General features: G+C 39.4%; 1 protein-coding gene across 6 annotated transcripts in view; it reads right to left on the reverse strand.

Annotated features, from left to right (window-relative positions):
• Nucleotides 1-18,691: 18,691 nt before the first annotated feature.
• FGL1 (fibrinogen like 1) overlaps nt 18,692-19,959 on the reverse strand; it is a 58,619-nt gene continuing 57,351 nt past the window's right edge. For all 6 annotated transcript variants that reach the window (XM_054657249.2, XM_001141969.8, XM_054657248.2 and 3 more), the window contains one exon: nt 18,692-19,054. In XM_054657249.2, the coding sequence (XP_054513224.1) occupies nt 18,895-19,054 (160 nt within the window). In that variant the 3' untranslated portion in view covers nt 18,692-18,894. The remainder of the gene's footprint in view (nt 19,055-19,959) is intronic.

Here is a 19,959-nt window from a genome sequence, read left to right on the forward strand (position 1 = left end):
AATGAGTAAGTAGAGATAAAGCTCCTAGCACAGTGTCTGGCACGCAGTAAACACTGCATTAAGGATCAACTTTATCTCTGTTCTTGTTGAGGGACTCCCCTGTATCTTTCACTGCATGGCTTGGCTCTTCCTGATGCTCTTTCTTTCCCAGTCTTAACTCCATGGTTTGCTCTACATCAGCGTGCCAACTTTGTTTATTTCTTGGTATAGTAATTGGTTGGTATAGTTTATTCAAAAGTTTTGAATCCTAAAATCTGGGTGGTGGAGAATGAGGAGATTATTATTGACCTTCATTACATGCCTACAAAGACCTTGGTGTAGTACGTGAAGACTGTCACTTGCTAAGTGACTCATTCATTACCCAATACTGTCATGCACTAGTCATAAGACAATTGGAAGGGACAGATGAAAAGAACAGCCATCTACTTTAATTGCTATGTTTTGGAAATAATGTATAATATTAAAACCACAACTCCAAATCATAAAGCCTAAGGTTTGGAAGAGACCGAAAATCACTCAGCCTAACCACCCAAGTGATGCTTGTGTGTATTTGCAATATTCTCTATGGAAGGTTCAGCCTCAGTTAAGTATGGTGATACTCTTATCAACTCAAGAAGCAGTTTATCTTTTAGATAGCTCGGATTCTCTGGAGGATCTTTCTAACTTTAGTCAAAATTAATATACTCACAGTTTCCATCTATTATGTATTTTCATTTATTAATTTACTCTTGAAGTCTTATGGAATAAATGTTATGCATCTTTCCATTAAAAGCCCTCCAGATATTTGCTGACTGCTAGCATGTTTCTTCTGGAGTCCTCTCTGGATATTCCAGTCGAGCTAAATATTACTCATCTTCTCCAATGTGGATGGTCTGTTCTGAATGACCTATGATTTCTTAATATCCTTTTAATGCTGGTCCCAAATTGAACCCAATACTCCATATATAGTTGGGTAAGCTCAAAGTAGTTGCTACCTGTGTCTACTATTCTAGCTTCTAGATAGTTATACTTCTATTAGTGAACTCCAAGATCATATTAGCTTATTTTTGGTAGCTACATCATATTTGTGAAAAATATTGTATTAATTTTGTCCAAATGACTTTTTCCGTGCCCTAAGACAGACCTAACCAGCAGCTTATTCTTTGGAGTTTCCACAGCATTTTGTATGGATTGCTATTGTAAAACAAAACCCAAAAATTTATCTACAGTTATACACTGCATCAGAACATCTTGGTCAATGGTGGACCGCATGTAAAATGGTGGTCCCATAAGATTATAATACTATACTTTTTACTGTACTCTTTCTATGTTTGGATATATTTAGATTCATAAATACTTATCATTGTGTTACAATTTCCTGCAGTATTCCGTACAGTAAATGTTATACAGGTTTGTAACCATCTAGATTTGTGTAAGTATACTCTACGATGTTCACACAACAGCAAAATCACCTAAAGATGCATTTCCTAGAATGTATCCCTGTTGTTAAGTGATACATTACTGTATATTATAATATTGTGTTTTTATTCTAACTATTTTATTGTGTTCTTGCATTTGACTATGAACTCTGCATAGGTAAATTTTTCATTATTTTGTTGTAGTGGCTAATAACCCATCTGTTACTCAAAACATGTTTGTCAAATAAATGTTGAACTAATCCCTTGATAGAGCATTTTAAGGTAACTAGTTAACAAAGACCACTGCACCATAATGTCATATGAAAATTTTGATATCAGAGGCCCACAGAGATTGATAGCCCCATCTCCTTTTCTAGAGTCCTACTTATACCTAAACCATCCAGCTAAAGGTTTGTAGAACTGAGGTCTAATGGACTTCAGGAAAGGGGATTATTAAACCCAGTAGCTTAGTCAAGTGCATGCCCTATGTACGCCTCTAACTATACACCCATTGGAAGTATTATGCAAGAGTGTGGCTAGATCACTTTGCAGTCAGCACTCACCATGGCAAAGCAATCAGCTTTAGAAGACAGAGGCCATGTGCGAGCCTGTTCCAAGGAAACCTGATCCTGGAAACTTGCAGTGAATTCGGCTGCCTTGGCAGTGACATCTCATCTGGCAGCCTGGAACAGGAAAACTTATTTAGAGAACAAACATGCCTTTTAGGAGCTCGCAGTGAGTCCGATCTTAAACTGAAAACTAGGGGCCTAGGAGATTATGGTTCTGTTTATGTTGTTTGTGTTTTACATATGCTGCGTATCCTCCCTTAAGTGGTCTTTGGTTAATACATATTCCTGGCTAACAGTTGCTGTATTGAACACAGAGGAACAGACACATCTCTAGACCTTCATTCTTCTGGATTTTGCAAACCCGATAGTCAATTTCCAGCTCAGCTTTGATAGTAATATTTCCAAATGATAAGGAACAGGAAATGTCGCAACAAGTTCTCCTGACAGTGAGGTCCTGTGTGCCTAGGTTTTGTAGAACGTACTGAAAAAGTAGGCGGCCGTGTCTTTGATATGCTTTACAAGGTGCATCCAACTACAGTCTCCTTCCTTTCTGCCCAATAATTCCCATCAGTGAGCTTAGGCCCAAAATCAATAAAGCTGTTTTTTATAAACTATTATTAAAGGGCATTTCCACTACCTGAGAAGGAAGGGAAGACGTTCTAGCTCACCCTTATTAGCACCGTAGGAGGCACTGGTGAATCAATACCTGAAAATGTACAAGTCCCAGACAATCAGTGCTCAGAGGGAGAGCGGGCAGTGGCTGAACTTGGCCCCAGGCCCACCTATGAAGCCTCCCGAAGACACTGAACAGCCTGATGCAGAGAATGCCAAGTACTGGAGGGGCGGACGCAAAGGTTCCAGACCAAGCTCAAGGGTGTCCCAGTGCGCTGGCCAGCATCTTAGGGAGGAAGGGGTAAAGGAAGGAAAAGAAGCCTAGATTCACCTACAATTTGATCTGTGAGGAGTGTTGTTTATGAGCGGCATCCTTTGCAAATATAGCTTTGGAGGGAAAACAAATGCATGCTATAAATTCCCAGTAACATCCTGCCTGAGGTAGACTCAGTCACTCTGTAAGACCCCACTGTGCAGACAGGGAAAAGAGACATAACTGCAGCTGATTCTGCACAGTGGCCACAGTGTCCTACCAAGATGACAGAACAGAGGTCACAGCCACCCTCTAAAGGGCCTCGGGTCTGGCACCCACCCCCTCACCACCGCCTTCTTGCCAAACTCATAAACACCCAAGCTGGAAAAAGCTGACAATGTATCTTCCTCTCCCACCCCTGTTGGAACTTTCTTGGATGAACCACTTCATAAACTTTCCCCCTCATGCAGAGGAAGACTTCTTATATTTTTTTTCTCTTACTTTAGGAAATTTGAACAAAATATTTTTTTCAGGTAAAATATACAAATATTTATTTTTAAATATTTGCATGTCAAAATACACTCAGGCCCAGAAAGTACTCTTAATGGGAGACTCATCAGATCTTGGTATTGAAGGCTCTGTGTTTTGGCAGGTTTTATTTATGGTTATAGAAAAAAAAAAGGAGTAACTGAAAATGAAAATGGTTGAATAGACTGCCCCACAATTTACCAATTTCTTTCTTTTATTTTCTTTTTGCTCTGGGCCTGAGACCAGCATGGGAAAGTTTTAGCTTCTAAATAGACTCTTTCAGGAAGATTTGGATGCTGATGAAGATGGTGTAAAGAAAAGTGGGGTACCACCCTAACTTGAGCTTTTTTTTTTTGAGACAGAGTCTCACTCTATTGCTCAGGCTGGAGTGCAGTTGTGCTATTTTGGCTCACTGCAACCTCCACCTCTTGGGTTCAAGCGATTCTTTTGCCTGAGACTCCTGAGTAACTGGGGTTACAGACACCCACCACCATGCCCGGCTAATTTTGGTAGTTTTAGTCGAGATGGGGTTTCATGATGTTGGCCAGGCTGGTCTCGAACTCCTGACCTCAAGTGATCTGCCCACCTGGGCCTCTCAAAGTGCTGGGATTACAGGCATGAGCCGCTGCGCCCAGCCACTTGTGCTTTGATTAACATTATTTTCCTGTGAAACAAATTAAAGTGATCAATGAGCTCCGGGGATTCGTTTTTAATTAAATGATGAAGCAGCTGGCATTCATGCCTCTTGGCAGGTAGTACAGCCTGGGCTTCCTGACTGGAGGAATGAGAGTGGGGAACTTACCAGCTGTCTAAGCGTGTTGGTTCCAGGTAAATGATACTTATCAGGCTGTTGAAGAATTTAGGGAGCACACCTGATAGATAAATCTGCACACAGCTTTATTGAATTACTCTTTTCTTGCTCTGTTTCAGAAAACTGTATGAGAATATAAATCCAAACTTTTCACATAAACTTTTATCGCTTTTAGGTTTGTTCAGAAAGATTGTCCTTGAACTCAAATGAATACTCAAAACTGCTCAGCTTCTCTGAATGGGAAGTATTGAGAAATGATCTTTAAACTTTGGGGTGAATCAGATTTATTTATAGAACTTTTTAAAAATGAAGCAGCCCAGGCTTAAAACTTGGTATGAAAACCAGCCTTGAGAGTAAAATACCCAGTTCCTCCAAACTCCTAGTTCCTCTGCGTTACTTATCCTACCGCGTGGTGACTCACATACAAACAATATACAGATGTTCTCTGAACCTGGATTTCAAAAGATCTGTATTCAGAAAGAATTCTCAATCACATTCACCATATTCCTAATAGACTCCAAAAGTTCTCAGAGTTTTCTTTTTCCCAATCCTGCTGATCTCTGAGTCAACATGGAGCACCCTTGTTAAAATTTTATTTTAATTTGGCATTGCTTTATTTTGCATAATCATTGTCTATGTAAAAGTCTATCTGCTTCTGACTTTTCAGAAAGAGATTATTTTATAGAAAGTGTTATTTATTTCCTATCCTGTTCAACATGAGTAAATGTATGAGGACATTAAGATTCTTTCAAACACAATTATTAGCATATTACACAAGTTGAAAGGGATTGGTGATTTTCCACCCCAAAGCGACTTCCTGTAGTTTCAAATGTAACTTTCCTGTAACTAGGGAAGCATGAGCTATTTTTAAGCTTTCTTTTTTTTTTTTAAATAGTGATTAAAAAGCTAGTATTCTCTATAAAGGATTTGCTTTGAAGAACATGTGATTCCTAAGAATCTCAATTAGTTTGTCACCAGAAAGGACAGAGAAGGCTTTATAGCTAGCAGACTTTTCTAAGGTTTCATTTTACAATTCAGGAGCTCTGTGTTCTAATACCACTCAACTGTCAAGAGATGCTGTAGGTGGAATAAAGCAGGGAAGTAAAAGCGATGAAACAGCTGGCATATGTTAGCCAGCTTTAAGAGCTCCAAAATTACCCGGTATTCTAGAAAATTATGACGTGCGTGATCATTCTCTCTGGGAGAGAAGCTGCAGCAGAAAGCAAACAGTGACGTAGCATGCAACAAAGGGGCATCTGTGTGGCACCCTGAAGAAAAATATCAAATTACCCCCATATCTAGACAGTCTGGGTAAGGTTATCATCTTCTAATAAACGTAAAATTCTAGTTCTTCTAAGATATGCTCCTGGCACCATTCCAATTACTGTATGACCTTGGAGAAATGTCTTTTGAAGTGTTTCTGTGTCTGTAAAACCTGGATAATAATACTGTCTGTCCCAGACGGTTGGAATTGTATGAATTAATTAGTTCAAGCTGGAAAGGTCTTTGATAATGTTAAGTGCTGAATATTGTTATTATTATAGATACAGGTGGAGGCAGTGCTGCACAGCACATCTATAATTAGAAAGGCCTAGAAACTGAAAGTCGTGCCAACACCGCGGGAGTTAAGGAGACAATACCTTGTGTCATTTTCTCCCGAGACTCAGTCAGCTTGCTATGATGGAATACTTAATTCGGTCTTATCCTCTTCGAAAGGTTGAAGCTTGTCTTGGACTTGCCAACCAAGCAACATAGTTTTTACCGAGTGTATGTGCTTTTTCAGGCAGTGTTTTGAAAGAAGTGCTGACATTTATTAGAACACAGGATACAGTCTTGGGTTTACAACGCTTGTTAATTGTTCTGAGTCAAGAGACCAAGAAATTCCATTACCAGAAATACCTGCCATCTGAAAAATGCAGATTTTTTTTTTTTTTTTTGGAGACAGGGTCTCACTCTCTTGCCCAGGCTGACATGCGGTGGAACAATCATAGCTCGCTGCAGCCTCAAACTCCTGGGCTCAAGTGATCCTCCTTCTTCGGCCTCTCAAGTACTCTCAGGACTACAGATGCACACCACCATATCCAGCTAATTTTTTTTTTGTTTGTTTTTGTAGAAATGGGGTTCTTGCTTTGTTGGCCAGGCTGGCATCAAACTCCTTGCCTCAAGCTGTCCTCCTTCCTTGGCCTCCCAAAGCACTGGGATTACAGGTGTGAGCCACCACACCTGGCCAGAAATGTTCTTGAGCTATAAAATGAAGAACAGATCTAACCTTCTTTTAGAGATTAAAAGGCTTTCTTTTTTCATAAACAAACTGCAAAGTGTTATGTGGAATCAAAATACATAAAATAGGCTGGGCGCGGTGGCTCACGCCTGTAATTGCAGCACTTTGGGTGGATCACCTGAGGTCAGGAGTTCCAGACCAGCCTGACCAATATGGTGAAACCCTGTCTCTCCTAAAATTACAAAAATTACCCAGGCCTGGTAGTGTGCGCCTGTAGCCCCAACTACTTGGGAGGCTGAGACAGGAGAATTGCTTGAACCCAGGAGGTGGAGGTTGCAGTGAGCTGAGATCGTACCACTGCACTCCAGCTTGGGGAACAGAGCAAGACTCTATCTCAAATAAACAATAACAACAACAAAACAAAAACAAAGTAAAATAGGTTAAAAACTGAGCTGTGCTGAATAAAAGGAAAAAGGGAAAGATTTTCCTTGAGTTTGCAATAACCCTGTGGAATGTTGTCAGAATCTAAGGCTCCCCTGAGCCCACTGGACCATACCATGTCTAAACCAATTTTTAATACCTCATTTTTTGAGTATTCTAAATACCAGCAACATTAAAAACCTGCACTGCTGGGCTCTTCTGGAAGATATAGTTTACCCAGACTGACAATTTATTTCATATGCTATCTCCTCTGGAAACCTTCTCTGACCATCTCCTCTCATCTTACAAGTTCAACTATTGGTGAAAGTCACACAGCACTCCAATTTACCATTTCAAATTCCTTTGTTATCTTCTTCTCTATCATCATCATCATAGCAAATATTTATGAAATACTTATGTGCCAAGCATGGTATTATCCCATTTAGTCCTCTCAACACTACCATGGGATAGTTATAATATTATTCATATTTTAGAGATGAGAATATTCAACACAGAGATGTAAAAGAATTGACCACCTAGGAAATGGTGAAGACAAAAGGTAAACCCCAAAGAGCTTGACTCAAATCTTCTTGGGCAATAGCAAAACCCAAGATCATCTTGTTTATCACTCAGTGTAGAGTAACTGCCTATGTGTTTACTTGTCTTTCTCCAAAACCAGACCTGTCGGTTTCTTGAGAGCAGGAACTCTGTTATGCTCACGGCTACATCACTGTGACCTCACACAGCACCTAACACACAGTAGTTCTTCTTTTTTTCCCCATAGGCTTTGGGGGAACAGGTGGTGTTTGTTTACATGAGTAAGCTCTTTAGTGGTGATTTGTGAGATTTTGGTGCACCCATCACCCAAGCAGTATACACTATACCCAATGTGTAGTCTTTTATCCCTCATTCCCCCTTCTACCCTTTTTCTCAAGTCCCCAAAGTCCATTGTATCATTCTTATGCCTTTGCATCCTCATACCTTAGCTCCCAGTTATGAGTGAGAACATACTATGTTTGGTTTTCCATTCCTGAGTTATTTCACTTAGACTAATGGTCTCCATTTCCATCCAGGTTGCTGCAAATGCCATTATTTCATTTCATTTTTTTTTTTTTTTTTTTTGAGACGGAGTCTTGCTCTGTCACCCAGGCTGGAGTGCAGTGGCGCGATCTCAGCTCACTGCAAGCTCCGCTTCCCGGGTTCACACCATTCTCCTGCCTCAGCCTCCCGAGTAGCTGGGACTACAGGCGCCCGCCACCACGCCTGGCTAATTTTTTGTATTTTTAGTAGAGACAGGGTTTCACTGTTAGCCAGGATGGTCTCGATCTCCTGACCTCGTGATCCGCCTGCCTCGGCCTCCCAAAGTGCTGGGATTACAGGCATGAGCCACCACGCCCGGCCTATTTCATTCCTTTTTATGGCTGAATAGTATTCCATGGTGTATATATATATATATATGCCACAATTTCTTTATCCACTCATTGATAGCAATCACACTCCTGGGATTGATAGTAGCTGTGTGGATTAATACTGGGTATCTGCCCAGAGGAAAAGAAGTCATCGTATGAAAACAATACTTGCACACAGAGTAGTTCTTAATAATTGTTAAATTATCAAACTGGCAGCATGTTTCCTTCAAAGGATAAAACAATTTGCCTATGGTTATTCAAAAGAGTAAAATATTAAATAAATTAGAGTTATGGTTGAATACAGTTTAAAATGATGAAAAAATTTGAAAAGTAATTTCTAAAAGAAAACACTAATCTTTGAACATTTGGGATGAGGCTACTTTGGTGGCCAAGCCTAAATTCTTATTCCGCCCAAGAAAGTCAAATTGACACAACATTTGGGAAAGGTATTCAGCAATTCCACTTCTGCAAGTTTATCTTATAAATAATACTGAAAACAAAATAAATGAAATTATTGTGTAGAAATATATTTATTACAACATTGTTATAACAAACAGTTAGAAATAGCCTAAATATTTAAAAAATAATTAAAAGATTTTTGAATGGTCAACAATCAGAAGAAGAACCTTATGATAATTTTTTTTTTTTTTTTTTTTGAGACAGAGTCTCGCTTTATCGCCCAGGCTGGAGTGCAGTGGCGCAATCTCAGCTCACTGTAAGCTGCGCCTCCCGGGTTCACACCCTTTATGATAATATTTTATAGAAACTTCAAAATTATGTATGAAAATATATTTTAATAACTTGTGGATATAGTTAAATCACAGTACTGCATTAAGTAAAAGAAGGAAAATGCAATCCTACATTATATAGGATTAAATGTATTTAATGTACATATTAAATACATTTCCCTAACTATTGTTAGCAAAGCAAGAGAAAAAAACCGAAGAATAATCTCCAAAGGGTAACATGGGTTAGCTCTGGTTGATGAGTAGTTTTTGCTTCTCCCCCACTTAAACATTTCTGCATTTTAAATTTTTCTACAAGAACATGTCGTGATCAGATGAAAAATAAACTATGTGGTTTTTTTTTAAGTGTTATTAAAGAGCAGCCATCTGGTATCACAAGATCAGTTAGGTTAGATTTAGGAAACTCATAAGAAATAAAAAAAAACGTTTAGAGGAGCAAACTTGGTTGTTTAATTCCTAGAGGCAAATTGCATGCCACTGTGTGTCACATAGTGTATCACGTACACACAGTCAGTTCCCCAAGTATCAGGAGTTAAGAAGATGCATTTACTGAAATAAGAATTGATATGATGTCCATGTTACTCTTATTTTATTCTACAATTGTTTCTGCTAATATTGGAAGTTTTTGGCTGGGCGTGGTGGCTCACACCTGTAATCCCAGCACTTTGGGAGTCCAAGGTGGGCAGATCACTTGAGGTCAAGAGTTCAAGACCAGCCTGGCCAACATGGTGAAACCCCATCTCTACTAAAAATACAAAAAATTAGCCAGGCGGGGTGGCATGTGCCTGTAGTCCCAGCTACTCAGGAGGCTGAGACAGGAGAATTGCTTGAACCCAGGAGGCGGAGGTTGCAATGAGCTGAGATCATACCACTGCACTGCAGCCTGGACAACAGAGCAAGACTCTGTCTCAAAAAACAAGCAAAAAATTTTTGAATTTGGGTGGTGAGGTAAATATCTGGGCTCGTGAACATATTAAATGCATAATTGTTGCTTATAATTTCATTTATCTCTCTTCAGGCAGATTCAATATGCCCTACTATGTTGCCAGACACAGTGCTAGATGCTTTTTCACTGTATCTCATAATTCAACTCACATAACAACTTTTTCCAGCCAGTTTTAATGTCCACACTTGACAGATGAGAAAACTAACTTTCAGATAAGTGATCATTGCAAATTCAAGATGTTTGTTGGGCTATGAATGTTGATCTTCAGCACCTGAGAATCTTTTGATAGTATCAGAAGTAGACCATTTATCCTATTAGAAAACTAAAAAGCAACAAACATATTTATTTAAAAAATTTACAAATGATAAAAAATTAATAATAAAAACAATTCTCATTTTTAAAGTTGGAATAGTCTCTAGGGCTTAGTAACTGGAAAAACAATAATTGAATCTCCATCCAAAATTATGTTCTCATAGCCAGATGTGACGCCACACACCTGTAGTCCCAGCTACTCAGGAGGCTGAGGTGGGAGGATCACTGAACCCCAGGACTCTGAGGCTGCAGTGAGCTATGATTGTGCCACTGCACTCCAAGCTGGGCAACAAAGCAAGACCCTGTCTCTAAATAAATAAATAAATAAGTAAATAAAATTATAGTTTCCTATCTGTTTTTTATTTCTATCATATCAGTTCCTTCTATAGAGTTTGATGAGTGGCACATACTGTAATGTGTGAGCAAATCGCATAGTCTTATGGCACAATGCGTGCCCAACATAGAATTCTTCTAGACTGTATTCAAACCTACGTAAAAAGAAATGAATACAAACAAGCCATGCATGCACAACCAGAAACGTATAATTTCACTAATCCATAGCCACTAGGACTTGTCAAAATCAAGCTGGTCTATGTGTGAATGTGTGTGTGTGTCTGCAAATTTTAAGGAACGTGTATGATGAGGTTACAAGCCACCATTCAAAAATCTCTTTTGAAAGACATACGCAGCTGGGCGTGGTGACTCACGCTTGTAGTCCCAGCACTTTGGGAGGCTGGGGTGGGTGGATCACGAGGTCAGGAGATCGAGACCATGGTGAAACCCTGTCTCTACTAAAAATATTTTTTAAAAAAATTAGCCGGGCTTGGTGGTGGGCACCTGTAGTCCCAGCTACTGGGAGAGGCTGAGGCGGGAGAATGGCATAAACCCAGGAGGCGGAGCTTGTAGTGAGCTGAGATCACGCCACTGCACTCCAGCCTGGGTGACAGAGCGAGACTCTGTCTTAAAAAAAAAAAAAAGAAAAGAAAGGAAAGACATACATGCAGCCAACAAATATATGAACAAATCCTCAACATCACTAATCATCAGAGAAATGCAAATCAAAACCACAATGACATATCATCTGACATTAGTCAGGATGACTATTGTTAAAAAGAGTTAAAAAAACAGATGTTCATTATATCGAAAAGATAATTGCATACGTATGGTTATCACAGCACAATGCATAGTTGCAAAGATATGGAACCAAGCTAAGTGCCCATCAATTGATGAGTAGATAAAGAAAATGTGGCATATATATACTGTGGAATACTACTTATACTACCCGGCCATAAAAAAGAAAGAAATAATATCTTTTATGGCAACTTGGATGGAGCTGGAGGCTAGTATTGCAAGTGAAGTAACTTGGGAATGGAAAACCAAACACCATATGCTCTTGGTTATAAGTAGGAGCTAAGCTATAGGTAGGCAAAGGGACATAGGGTGGTATAATGGCCCTTGGAGACTCAGAAGTGGGGAGAGTGGAAGGGGATTCAGGGATATTGGGTACAACGTACACTACTCAGGTGATGGCTGCACTAAAACTCAGAATTCAGCACTATGCAATTCATCCATGCAACCAAAAACCACTTGTACCCCAAAAGCTATTGCATTGTGTATATATATATATAATGTGTGTGTGTGTGTGTGTGTGTGTATGTATATATCTAAAACACAATGGATATTGATGAGGCTGTGGAGAAAAGGGAGCACTTATACAATTTTGGTAGGAATATAAATTAGTTAATCCACTGTGGATAACAGTAAGAAGTTTGGAGATTTATTTCTTTTCCCTTTTTTTTTTTTTTTTTTTTTTGAGACAGAGTCTTACTCTGTTGCCCAGGCTGGAGTGCAGTGGCATGATCTCTGTTCACTGCAATCTCCGCCTCCTGGGTTCAAGCAATTATCTTGCCTCAGCCTCCTGAGTAACTGAGATTACCACACCTGGCTAATTTTTGTATTTTAGTGGAAATGGGGTTTCATCATGTTGGCCAGGCTAGTCTTGAATTCCTGATCTCAGGTGATTTACTCGCCTCAGCCTTCCAAAGTGCTGAGATTACAGGTGTGAGTCACTCACTGTGCCTAGCCTACAGTTTGGAGATTTCTTAAAGAACTTGAAATATAACTACCATTCAACCCAGTAATCCCACTCCTGGGTATATATCCAAAGGAAAATAAATCATTCTACAAAAAAGACACAGGCACTCATATATTCATCAGAGCACTATTCACAATAGCAAAGATATGGAACCAACCTGGATGCCCATCAATGATAGACTATGTAAAGAAAATTGGTACATGTACACTATGGAATACTACACAGCCATAAAAAGGAATGAAATTATGTCATTTGCAGCAATGTGGATGCAGCTGGAGGCCATTGTCCTAAGCAAATTAAAGCAGGAACAGAAAACCAAATACCACGGATCCTCATTTATAAGTGGTAGCTGCACACACTGAATATACATGGACATAAAGATGGCAAAGTTAGACGGTGGTGACTACTAGAGGAGGGAGGGTTGGAAAACTACATATTAGGTACTCTTCTCACTACCTGGGTAATGGGACCATTCATACACCAACCCTCAGTGACATGCAATTTACCCATGTAACAAACCTGCATGTGTACCCCCAGAAGCTAAAATAAAAGTTGAAAAAAATCTCTTTGGAACCCCTTACAAGAGAATGAATGAAAGACGAAAGAATATCTAGCCTTTTTCTAATAAGCCGGGTAAATCTATTTTGACATGATTTTACAATAGCTGTCCCTCTTTGTAGCGACATCTGGGGCTTACAATAGCCTCAGTATTGTTCTATAAATGGCATTTTAAAAAGGAAACATCTCCCCTGTAGGGTGTAAGTTCTTCAAAGGCAAACCATGTTTATGTATGCTGTATTTGCAACACTTAGCACTGTGTTTGATAAATGGTTTACTTTTTTAACTTTTGGACCGGATTTTTTTTTTTTTTTTGAGATGGAGTTTCACTCCTCTCGCCTAGGCTGGAGTGCAATGGCGGCTCGGCTCACCGCAACCTCCGCCTCCCAGATGCAAGAGATTCTCCTGCCTTAGCCTCCCAAGCAGCTGGGATTACAGGCACCCGCCACCACGCCCAGCTAATTTTTGTATTTTTAGTAGAGACGGGGTTTTGCCATGTTGGCCAGGCTGGTTTAGAACTCCTGACCTCAGATGATCCAGCTGTGTCAGCCTCCCAAAATGCTGGGATTACAGGCGTGAGCCACTGCACCCAGCCTGGATATATTTTTTAAAAAAGAAAAGTATATCTAGTTTTTTAAAAACATTAATTCACTCAATAGTCACATCTAAACAGACATATACTATCTATGCAGATTTTAGGCACGCTGTATACAGGTTAGATGAAAATTCTTTGGCATTACTGTTCAAATAAAAATATAAGACAAGCTGGTAATGAGAGCAATATATGTAATTTTAAAATTTCTGTCTTTCTTTTTTTTCTTTTCTTTTTTTTTTGAGGCTGTCTTGCTCTGTCATTCAGGCTGGCGTGCAGTGGCATGGTCTCAGCCCACTGCAACCTCCACCTCCCAGGTTCAAGCGATTCTCATGCCTCAGGGTCTCAGAGTTATAGGTGTGCCCCACCACACCCTGCTAATTTTTGTGTTTTTAGTACAGACGGGTTTTTGCCATGTTGACCAGGCTGGTCTCAAACTCCTGACCTCAAGTGGTCCGGCCGCCTCGGCCTCCCAAAGTGTTGAGTTTACAGGCATGAGCCACCGCGTCTGGCCAATATATATAATTTTAAAGTGTCTAATAATGGCATTTAAAAAGTACAAATACAGAGGTCTAATTAGTTTTAGTAATATATTTTATTTAGCCTCATCCATCCAAAGTATTATTTAACAATGTAATCAACATAAAAATTATTCTTATTTGTGGAGGTATTTTCTCTTTTTCTGGTATACTGTGTCTTCAAAATCTATTGTGTATTTTATACTTATAGCTCATCTGAATAAGGACTAGCCTTATTTCAAGTAAGCAGGAGTCACATGTGATTGGTGGCTGCCGTATTCACAGCGCAGCTTGATAGCAGTTTACCTTCAGGATTTTTGTTTTTGTTTTTGAAATGAACTAAATTGCCAAATCTACATGTAATATACCAGATACACTCATGTCCTTAATGTTATTTGATTTGTTTCTTTAGGACGAACAACCTATTTTATTCACTTTGTTTATATAAAAAGTATTATTCTTAAATATGTACTATGCACATATGATAAAACATTTCACAACATTAAATGGTAGGAAATATAAAAAGGAGTGTCCTTTCATTGCGTCTCCAAGCCCAGTCCCCTGAGGTAACCACTATCACATATACATGCAGATTGTTTCCACATATATATGAGATATGTATATCTTTTTTAAGTATCAATGAGGATATAACTTACTTTTCATAGTCCTGATAAAATACCAACAAAAACTTTGCTATGTGCATAAGATTATGTAGGATATCTTCATGTGTCAATTCTTTTTTTTTTTTTTTGAGGTAGAGTCTTATGCTGTCACCCAAGCTGGAGTGCAATGCACAATCTCGGCTCACTGCAACCTCCACCTCCCGGGTTCAAGTGATTCTCCTGCCTCAGCCCCCCGAGAAGCTGGGATTACAAGCGTGTGCCACCACGCCCGGCTAATTTTTGTATTTTTAGTAGAGACGGGGTTTCACCATGTTGACCAGGCTGGTCTCGAACTCCTGACCTCAGGTGATCCGACTGCCTTGGCCTCCCAAAGTACTGGGATTACAGGCGTGAGCCACTGCGCCCGGCCCTTGTAAATTCTTTACTAGCAATGAGGAAAGAAAAAGCAAAAGTAAGTATCTGGGATCTTAAATTTGATACTATTTTTAGACACTGATTTTGTAGGATCCAATATTTTGATATTCATAGAAATAACCAGTGGCCATAAGTTCTGTAATATCAAATGAAGTAGCGCTCTTCTATGAACTATACACTTTACATTCATTATATGGTTTCTTTTTTTACTTATTTCCTCAATCAGTCAGTCAACGAACATTCGAGATCCTGTCATGTGTCAGACACTGTGCGGAGAGCTGGAGATAAAACTGTCAACAAGATGAATGCAGCCTCTAAAATAAAGAGTTTGTAATCCAGTGGATTCTCTGTTCATGCTTCTTGCACTTTCTCTACACTTTGCTCTATCAAAAAAAAAAAATTCAAAACACTCACGAGTTTGTTGACCTTAAAGTGGAATCAGCTGATACAAATTAAAAGCATTTTGCATTTCAAAAAGTGATAAAGTCTAATAAATAGCTCACTAATGGTGAAATTTCAGAGACATTTATTTTAGGCTGGGGTCTTCCTAATTCAGAAAAACTCAGTCCAGTTTCCCTATTTTACATCCAAACTCCTCAAATGACCAATCTATATTCTCTCTCTCTTTTTTATTTTTTGGATGAGTCTCTCATTCTGTCGCCCAGGCTGGAGTGTAGTGGCACGGTCTCGGCTCCCTGCAACCTCCACCTCCCCAGTTCAAGCGATTCTTCTGCCTCAGCCTCCCGAGTAGCTGGGACTACAGGTATGCATCATGATGCCCAGCTAATGTTTGTATTTTTAGTAGAGATTGGGTTTCACCATGTTAACCAGGCTGGTCTCAAACTCCTGACCTCAAGTGATCCACCCACCTAGGCTTCCCAAAGTGTTGGGATTACAAGCGTGAGCCACTGCTCCAGGCCCCAATCTATTCCCTCCAACTGCTTTTATTTCCTGGCCTAGAGCTCCCTACCATTCCACTGAAATGGATTTGATAACACAAATAACATTATCACTAAGTCCAAAGATCTTTCACTAGAACTTCTTCTCTTCCATTATTTTATGGCATTTAAAATTTTTTAAATCTCTCCTTCTGCACTGAAAAACTATCATACTGAGGTTTGATGCCATAATTTGTTTAGCTCCCCTCCCACTTCTCTGTGGAATCATTTTTTTTTTTTCTCCTTTAAAAGCTTTTCTTCTTTTGATCTCCTAATTGTGTGAGTTCTTCAGGCTACTACTTGAGCAATTAAGCCCATATTTAAAATTGTCACTGATGATCCATTATTTATAGCTTACCAATGTGTGTTTTATGGAACACTGTTCCCACAAGACCACATTGAAAAACAATCAAGAACCCTGGCAAACATTTCTCCTTTGCCTGCACATTCTATAGAGATCATAAAAATAAATATTCTTTCTCCTGATCGTACTTCCAGACAGAGTGAACATATACAATTCTGACCAACAAGGCACAAACTGAAGTCTGTTGACCCTTCGCTTTTCTTACTGCTTTTAACACGAACTCAAAGCAGGAGCTGTGGTAGACAATTTGCAATTTTGAAGGATGGCCTAAATGAATTGCAGGGACATCAGCCTCCATGCTGCACTGAACATAGGTCAGCAACCACTTACCTCCTGAGTTCTCACTACGTAAGATGAAGAAATCTTTATTTGTTTGGACTTCCATAGTCAGGCGATTTATACCTCGCACCAGAACATACTCTTAATTAGATATAAAAATGCTACATACTATATGTCCTTCTTGGAGCTTCAGAACGCACATTAGAAAAATTAGAGAACTGAGAAATTCCCAAGAGAAGAAACCTGTGGAATTCTGCTGAATTTGTCATCTCCTAAATGTATTTGATCAAGCAGCCCTTTTCTTCTTTCTGTACTGAACTACCAATGTCTCACAGAACTATGGCTCTCTAGCTTTTTGCTTTTCAAAGTGTAATTTCTAGACCAGCAGTATCTGCATCATCTGGAAACTTCTTAGAAAACCCAAATATTAGGCCCCATCCTGGAAGCAGAGTTACATTTTAACAGGATCTTCAGTTGGTTTGTATGACACTAAAGACTGAGAAGTGCTGCTTGGGAAACACTGATTTAGAGAATAAAGTACAACTAACCTTAATATCCTTATGTGGCCTATGATTTCAAAGGCCTCTATCTCATTACTGTCCCTTAATGCCTACTTCACAAGTCATCACACCTAGTTCTTATTGAATGCTTGCTTTGTGCGAGGCACTATGCTAAGTGCTATAGTTTTATAATTCTCAAAGCACCCCTATGAGGCAGGTACTATTGTAATCGTTACCTTGTAGATGAGATAGCTAGGGCTCAGAGAAGTTAAGTTGCCTACCCAACGTCACATAGCCATTAAGTGGAAGAATCCTTGGCTTAAGGATTTAAGGATCACTCAACTATATTGGCTTTCTAACCTTTTGTTCCCAAGCACTTTCCTGCTCTGTGTACTTTACACACACGATTCCCTCTGCCTGCAATTTCTCCCCACGTACACCTTGTTAAAAGGTCTCAGCTCAAAAAGTCAGTTGTTCTGGGAAGCTTTTCTGATCTCCTACCCCAAAGCCAGGTCAGATCCTCCTGGTAAACATTCCCCAGGCACATATCTTTACTTCATACATATCAGCTTTTATAATTATGTATATTTTGTGATTCTATGATTAGTGTATGTGTTTACCAAAAAACTAAGCTCCGTGTGGGCTTTAACTGTATCCTCTGTGCCTGACACATAGTTGACACACAAATATTTTTTAGAGTATCTTTTTTTTTTTTTTTTTTTCCAGAGATGGCTTCTCGCTTTGTTGGCCAGGTCGGAGTGCAGGTTGGCACGATCTCAGCTCACTACAACCTCTGCTTCCTGGGTTTAAGCAATTCTCCTGCCTCAGCCTCCCAAGTAGCTGGGATTACAGGCTCACACCACCACGCCCAGCTAATTTTTGTATTTTTAGTAGAGGTGGGTTTTCATCACGTTGGCCAGGCTGGTCTCAGACTCCTGGCCTCAAGTAATCCGCCTGCCTCAGCCTCCCAGAGTGCTGGGATTACAGGCGTGAGCCACTGTGCCCACCCTTTTGGAGTATCTTTTACTCTCATTTGAAACATTCTCTCCCTACTCTGCACCAATCCAAGTTCTATCCAGAAGAAGCTATAGGATGGTGGCAAGATATTTGATTTAGCATCAGAAGACTCGGATTTGAGGCCTTGTTCCCCTACTTTGTAACTTGGAGCAGTCACAAAAACTCAGACCCACTGATTCTCAGCTCTGTTAAATGGACATAATAATAACCTCACAGGATTGGCATAAGAATTAAAATGAGCCCTGTGAGAGAAGTGTATAACCTACATAAACTTCCTAAAAACACGAGTAGCGTTTTGTAGTGGTTAAGATCCTGGGTTGTGCTTAAAAGTTTCCACTCTGTAATCCAAAACCTGAGTTCAAATCCCAACTCATAATATTTATTGTCTCTGCGGTTGATTTGGCAATCCATTATTTGCCGGATTTTGTCATGTGTTTTGCCAATTGCATTCATAATTTATTATGCATTTATGCTTGTATCTCCTAAGTCATGGTATATAATCCATGCTTTTTATGTTTTGTCTGACATAAGCTCTTATCAGAGCCCTTTGCACACAGGGATTCAATAAATATTAACACAATCTACATTTATTTGGTGAATATTGCATATCTGCGGTACTGAAAGCACATTAAGTAACAAAGGCAAGTGAGAATAATGAAAAGCAGTACTCACAACAGTTATCATGATTGTGCATGGATATGTTCAGAATGAGCATTTTTCAAATCACTTTAAACAAAGCTGAATTGCAGAAACGAAAGGCCAACAGCAACAATTAAATTACATTTGGAATAAAATCATTTGGCCTAATTTTCATAACCACAGATTTCAGAGAATACCACCACCCATGCCAGGTGTACCAGACAATCCCATTGTCTGTTTTAGCCGTGTAGGGGCCGCTGTAGTATACACCATTCAGGTTTGCAGAGTGACATCTAGTGGAAGGGGGAAAAAAAAAGAAAACAACAATCAGACTGGAAAAATATTGTTCAGAATCCCTTTTATTTTGCTACAAATACTTAAAACTTTTGAACTATTAATTCTGCCATTTTTCAAACAAGTATATATTTACTAGTTTCCAAAAGCTGAGAAATTTCTACAACAGATGGCTATTGTATTTTATTTTTTATTTTTTAATTTTTTTTAATAATAGAGACAGTGTCTCACTGTGTTGCCCTGGCTGGTCTCCAACTCCTGAGCTCAAGCAATCCTCCTGCCTCAGCCTTCCAAAATGCTGGGATAACAGGTGTGAGCCACCGCGCCTGGCCTCAGAGATGGGTATTTTAAACTGGTGAGTTTTACTGCCGTAACAAATCTGAAAATACAACCCAGGCCACTCACAGTGCATTGAAAAATAAGCATTTCAATTTTCGATTGTCTTTAAACAAAAAATTAAAACAAGCAAACAAAAACGCCTCCTTGTAACCTCCAGCCTTACAACCTCCTGACTCAGAACAGTGTTAATTTCATACTTAACAAGAGCTAAGGTGAGTGTCAGCAAAGCAAGGCGTGGGCAAGGTGCTCTACTACTGGCTTTCCTGGATAATTTGCATTCACACGTTCGTTCCCCTGCTGCTAAGACTTAGCTTTCATAATTCAAACTCCGTATGTCCCCTTCTTTAAATTGCTAGCATATCAATTATTTCAATCTCAAGGGTAAGCAAACAAACCTAAACCACCATTTAAAGTTTTGCCCCCCATCAACCAAAAATCATTTTTTCCTAGTTGCTGAGTTAATTTTTTACATATATTGCACCAATCTAGATAAGCTGGTTAGGTTATCGACAATATAAAAATGTTTCTTTCCTCCTTTGGAGTCTGTAAATTTTGTCCTTGATAT

The sequence above is a fragment of the Pan troglodytes genome, chromosome 7 (assembly GCF_028858775.2).
Source record: "Pan troglodytes isolate AG18354 chromosome 7, NHGRI_mPanTro3-v2.0_pri, whole genome shotgun sequence".
Classification (NCBI taxonomy): Eukaryota; Metazoa; Chordata; class Mammalia; order Primates; family Hominidae; genus Pan; species Pan troglodytes.